This window comes from Palaemon carinicauda, chromosome 13 (assembly GCF_036898095.1).
Source record: "Palaemon carinicauda isolate YSFRI2023 chromosome 13, ASM3689809v2, whole genome shotgun sequence".
In the NCBI taxonomy this organism is placed as follows: Eukaryota; Metazoa; Arthropoda; class Malacostraca; order Decapoda; family Palaemonidae; genus Palaemon; species Palaemon carinicauda.
In genome coordinates this window covers 127781753-127788063 of record NC_090737.1, presented here as the reverse complement: position 1 = coordinate 127788063, position 6311 = coordinate 127781753, and the positions used below count along the sequence as shown (strand labels likewise).

The 6311-nt window shown below is 32.1% G+C and overlaps 1 protein-coding gene across 2 annotated transcripts in view; it reads left to right on the top strand.

Moving 5' to 3' along the window:
- The window catches only part of LOC137652418 (uncharacterized), a 20713-nt gene extending 14813 nt beyond the window's left edge, over positions 1-5900 (top strand). The window contains exons 9-10 of one of the 2 annotated variants that reach the window (XM_068385815.1): positions 167-292; positions 5334-5900. In XM_068385815.1, the coding sequence (XP_068241916.1) occupies positions 167-292; positions 5334-5427 (220 nt within the window). In that variant the 3' untranslated portion in view covers positions 5428-5900. Of the gene's footprint in view, positions 1-166; positions 293-1579; positions 2217-5333 lie in introns of those variants that run through there. The other variant, XM_068385814.1, reaches the window with a different exon arrangement.
- The last annotated feature ends 411 nt before the right edge of the window (positions 5901-6311 follow it).

Below are 6311 nucleotides of genomic sequence, written 5' to 3'. Positions count from 1 at the left end.
ATTATTATCATCATCATTATTATTATTAGTAGTATTATTATTACTATTATCATCATTATTATTATCATTATTATAATTATTATTATCATCAATATTATTATTATTATTATTATTACTATTATTATTATTATTATTATTATTATTATTATTATTATTATTCCATCAGGTACAACTCAGATTGCGTACCACGGCCTCCCCCTCACAGCGACCCCTACTCCTCCCCCTCCAAGGCCCTCCCAGGGGCACCGTGCTTTCAGCAAATCCAGGCTCCTTCAAAACGAGCGGTGGGATGGTAAGTGGAATAAGCATAGTGAGGGACAGACTGATAGATAGATAGATAGACAGCTAAAGGGATGGGATATGAAATAGATAATTTCTCCATATAGTACAAAGTATTCTAGAAGTTTTATTCCAGCTGTGACCAAGCTGTGGAATGATCTTCCTAATGAGGTAGTTGAATCAGTGGAACTTCAAAAGTTCAAACTTGCAGAAAATGCAGCATATGCGTATCTGTATTATATTTTTATAAAGGTTTTAAAGATTTAAAGGCCGCTTGTTAATGCCAGAGGCAAGGGATATTGACACTGCCCTATCAACCAGGACAATGTCCTAGGGACTGACTATATATATATATATATATATATATATATATATATATATATATATATATATATATATATATATATATATATATATATATATATATATATACTGTATATTCATATGATCAGCGCCAAAGCCCCCTGATCATATATATATATATATATATATATATATATATATATATATATATATATATATATATATATATAGTATATATATATATATATATATATATATATATATATATATATATATATATGTATATATATATATATGTATATATATATATACGTATATATACATATATATATATACGTATATATATATATATATATATATATATATATATATATATATATATATATATACATATATATATGATCATCGCCCAAGCCCCCTCTCCACCCAAGCTAGAGGACTAAGGAGGGTCAGGCAATGTCTGCTGATGACTCAGCAGATAGACCTATAGGCTCCCCCAAGCCACCCACCATTAGCTCACAAAGATGGTGAGGTTGCAGCGACATAAAGGAACTATTACGTTTAAGCGAGACTTGAATCCCAGTCTGTCGATCAGCAGTCAGGGACGTTACTGCATAGGCCACCACAGCTTTAATCATATATATACACATCAATTAATATCAATGTGGATCTTCAGTTTTCATCATGACGATAACTGCCGTTCTTTTTATTATTATTATTATTATTATTATTATTATTATTATTATTATTATTAGTAGTAGTAGTAGTAGTAGTAGTAGTAGTAGTAGTAGTAGTAGTAGTAGTATTGCCTAAAAAAATATCATATTGCTTCTCCGAAGTGAGACATTAATTGTTATAGCGGAATGTATATAATTTCTAAATATTGGGGAACCCTCATTGCAAAAATGTATTCTACACTTATTGGCAAATATCTACTGCTTTGGTTCCCGCTGCTAAAGCTTCCATTTCTCTCGTAAATTATTCATTTCCCTTCCAGGTGCGCAGCAATGACATACGAACACTACCATGTTTTCACTGACGAACCTTGTGAAGAAACTTACAGCCCTCTTTGTCAGCTGACGATCAACTAGCGAGAAGAAGAATCCTGGTTCGCCGGACGTTCAGTCTCGCCAACGGTCCCAAGCGGCGTTTGTTTCTATGGAGTGTTCTTATACACCGGTCGTTCGGTGTCACGAAACCGTTTCACTACCGATGTTTGTTCATATAGATATCTATGGTTTATTATAAATATTTTGCCATTGAAGTTCAGGTTAGAAAAAAAAAAAACTGTTATCCTTAACTGGCATATGTTTTCAATAGGTAGAATACTAATTTTATGATCGATACTTAGATTTCCAAATTGAGGCTCTGATTATGAATGCTCATTCACACTGATGTATTTAGATGATTCCTTTAGTAAATTCTTATGGATCTCATAAAATATGCATAGCCTTGGTTGTGCATACTATGGATGTATACATGCTTAGGTCATAAACACTTAAAATGACACTATTCTTATTTACTTTCTTTAGTCTAAATCTAACAAAATGAAATGCCTCAAATAGAAATTCAATATTTGTCTTCTGTATTTGATTTGAATTATCTTAATAAATATAAGGGAGAATCCAAAAGAATTTAATTGACACATTAGTAGTAATAGTTCCTCGATTACACAAAATAACAGGGATTTAATGTCAATATTCCTTGTCAAGGTTATGTATTTTCCTACTGGAGCCAATCACTATGTCAGTTACCATTAGGGTTTAAACTTTTAAGATAATTACCCTAGTTTGAGGTAATTTTCATGGTTTCAAGGTAATTTCAGGGTAATTTCGGTTTTACTAGCTTAAAATCTAAGGAAATTGGAAAAAGTTTTAAGGTAATCTAAGGTAAAAAGCAGCAGTATTCAAGGCCAAATACTGTTCATGGTCATATTTTTCTTCAATATTAATTCTCTCTGTTGTTCCTGCAGGGCCGTTAACGATAGCTATATATATTTTTTATTCATTTTCTTTATTGCCAGTATTTCTTTCCATCCTATCATTTTTTTTCTCATCTCTTTAATGCAGTATTTATTTCTATCCTACCAAATTTTCCCATCTCTAAGCCCTTGGGCTTATAGCATTCCACTTTTCCTACTAGAGTTGTAGCTTAGCAAGTAATAATAATAATAATAATAATAATAATAATAATAATAATAATAATAATAATAGTAGTAGTAGTAGCAAAAGTAATTATAACAACAACAACAATAATAATAATAATAATAATAATAATAATAATAATAATAATAATAATAATAATAGGAGAAGGGAATTACATGTAAAATGGCTCCCTGGCAGGTACTAATATGCTTATTATGTTTTATTTTAAAGTTTCCTATTCACATGGCATAGCAATGGTTACAGGTGATGGTTTTATTATTATTATTATTATTATTATTATTATTATTATTATTATTATTATTATTATTATTATTGTTGTTGTTGTTGTTGTTGTTGTTGTAGTTGTTGTTGTTGTTGTTGTTGTTGTTGTTATCATTATCCTCATTATAACTATAATTATTATTATTATTATTATTATTATTATTATTATTATTATTATTAGCTAAGCTATAACCCTAAATGGAAAAGCAGGATGCTATCGGTCCAAGGGCTCCAACAGGGAAAATAGCCCAGTGAAGAAAGTAAATAAAGAAATAGATAAACTACAAGAGAATTAACAGACAAATGAAATATTTTAAGAACGGCAACAATATTGAAATAGAGCTTTCATATATAAACTATAAAATCTTAATAAAAAAAAATAAAAAACAAGAGGATGAGAAATAAGATAGAATAGTGTGCTCGAGTGTACCCTCAAGCAAGAGAACTCTAACCTAAGACAGTAGGAAGACCATAGTACAGAGGCTATGGCACTACCCAAGACTAGAGAACAAAGGGTTGATTATGGAGTGTCCTTTTCCTTGAAGAGCTGCTTACCATAGCTAAAGAGTCTTCTACCCTTGCAAGAGGAAAGTAGCCATTGAACGAAGAACAACTGTTTGGTAATCTCAGTGTTGTGAGGTGTATGAGGACAGAGGAGAATGTGAAACGAATAAGCCAGACTATTCTCTATGTGTAGGCAAAGGAGAAATGAGCCGTAACTAGAGATAGGGATCCAATGTAGTAGGCCTACTGTCTGGTCAATCAAAAGACCCATATACTATTGCTCTAATTCCTTCTTTTCATTGCCACACTGGATATAGAACCGCATTTATTCTATATATTCCATCCTGAAAACTACCTTTGCTACCCAATCTTGAAAACCATTAAACGGAAAAGTTTGATGAAGAATTAGTACGGCAATTGGTAACGTTAAAGTCTGATATACAAATTGAATTGAATGATATAGCAAAGCATATAATATCATATCATGTTACCTGACAAGTTATTGCTTACCTTGTAGAAGTTATTTTTATTTTTTCATTTTTCGCATAACTAGCCAAGGGTGGAAGTGACTCGATATATAACAATGGAGAGTAGGTTATATAGGCCTATGTAGGAATTAAGAAAGTGCTCTTAGGTTAGATTGTGGCTGATAATGATGTTCTATGGTTTTTTTAAACTGTGGAGTGAGCTTCGTGGAAGAACTAGGAACTAGGAATTATTCTCTTTTCAGCTTCTGAAAGAGAACTTTAGCAGTGAATTTTAGATAAGTTTTTTATAGAAAGAAAATATTATGAAGAAACATTTTAGTTAACCAGTCATCCTTTTTAATCTATGTTTGTTGAGGTGAGGTGGATTTTACTCAACCAATATCCCAGTTATCATAAAATTACTCTATGAATGTCATCGTAATGATATTAGAGCATTGAGTCTATCAATAAGGACAATGTCCTAGAGACTGACCATATTTATATATATATATATATATATATATATATATATATATATATATATATATATATGTATATATAGATGTATATATACATATACATATATATATATATATATATATATATATATATATATATATATATATATATATATATATATATTTTCATATGATCGGCACCCAAGCCCCCTGATCATATATATATATATATATATATATATATATATATATATATATATATATATATATATATATATATATATATATACAGTACATATATATATGATCATCGCCCAAGCCCTCTCTCCACCCAAGCTAGAGGACCAAGGAGGGCCAGGCAATGGCTGCTGATGACTCAGCAGATAGACCTATAGGCTCCCCCAAGCCACCCATCCTTAGCTCACAAGGATGGTGAGGTTGCAGCGACATAAAAGAACTGTCACGTTTAAGCGGGACTTGAATCCCAGTCTGTCAATCAGCAGTCAGGGACGTTACTGCATAGGCCACCACAGCTTTAATCATATATATACACATCAATTAATATCAATGTGGATCTTCAGTTTTCATCATGACGATAACTGCCGTTCTTTTTATTATTATTATTATTATTATTATTATTATTATTATTATTATTATTATTAGTAGTAGTAGTAGTAGTAGTAGTAGTAGTAGTAGTAGTAGTATTGCCTAAGAAAATATCATATTGCTTCTCCGAAGTGAGACATTAATTGTTATAGCGGAATGTATATAATTTCTAAATATTGGGGAACCCTCATTGCAAAAATGTATTATACACTTATTGGCAAATATCTACTGCTTTGGTTCCCGCTGCTAAAGCTTCCATTTCTCTCGTAAATTATTAATTTCCCTTCCAGGTGCGCAGCAATGACATACGAACACTACCACGTTTTCACTGACGAGCCTTGTGAAGAAACCTACAGTCCTCTTTGTCAGCTGACGATCAACTAGCGAGAAGAAGAATCCTGGTTCGCCGGACGTTCAGTCTCGCCAACGGTCCCAAGCGGCGTTTGTTTCTATGGAGTGTTCTTATACCCCGGTCGTTCGGTGTCACGAAACCGTTTCACTACCGATGTTTGTTCATATAATCTGTGGTTTATTATAAATATTTTGCCATTGAAATTCAGGTTATAAAAACTGTTATCCTCAGCTGGCATATGTTTTCAATAGGTAGAATACTAATTTTATGACCGATACTTAGAATTCCAAATTGAGGCTCTGATTATGAATGCTGATTCACACTGATGTATTTAGATGATTCCTTTAGTAAATTCTTATGGATCTCATAAAATATGCATAGCCTTGGTTGTGCATACTATGGATGTATACATGCTTAGGTCATAAACACTTAAAATGACACTATTCTTATTTACTTTCTTTAGTCTAAATCTAACAAAATGAAATGCCTCAAATAGAAATTCAATATTTGTCTTCTGTATTTGATTTGAATTATCTTAATAAATATAAGGGGGAGTCCAAAAGAATTTAATTGACACATTAGTAGTAATAGTTCCTCGATTCCACAAAATAACAGGGATTTGATATCAATATTCTTGTCAAGGTTATATATTTTCCTACTGGAGCCAATCACTATGTCAGTTACCATCAGGATTTAAACTTTTAAGATAAGGTCCCCAACCTGTGCAGTCTTCAGCCAAAGACACCCCACACAGGAGTGTATCGACAAGAGGGCTGCAGGAATACCTACTGTTGCTAAATGCTCTAATTGCAAAAAAGGACACACAGCAATGGCCTGGGGATGCCCTCAAAGAGTAGCAAGGGTAATTGCTGCCCTCCCCAAGGATAAAAGGGACCCATCAAGAGGAAGAGCGGCC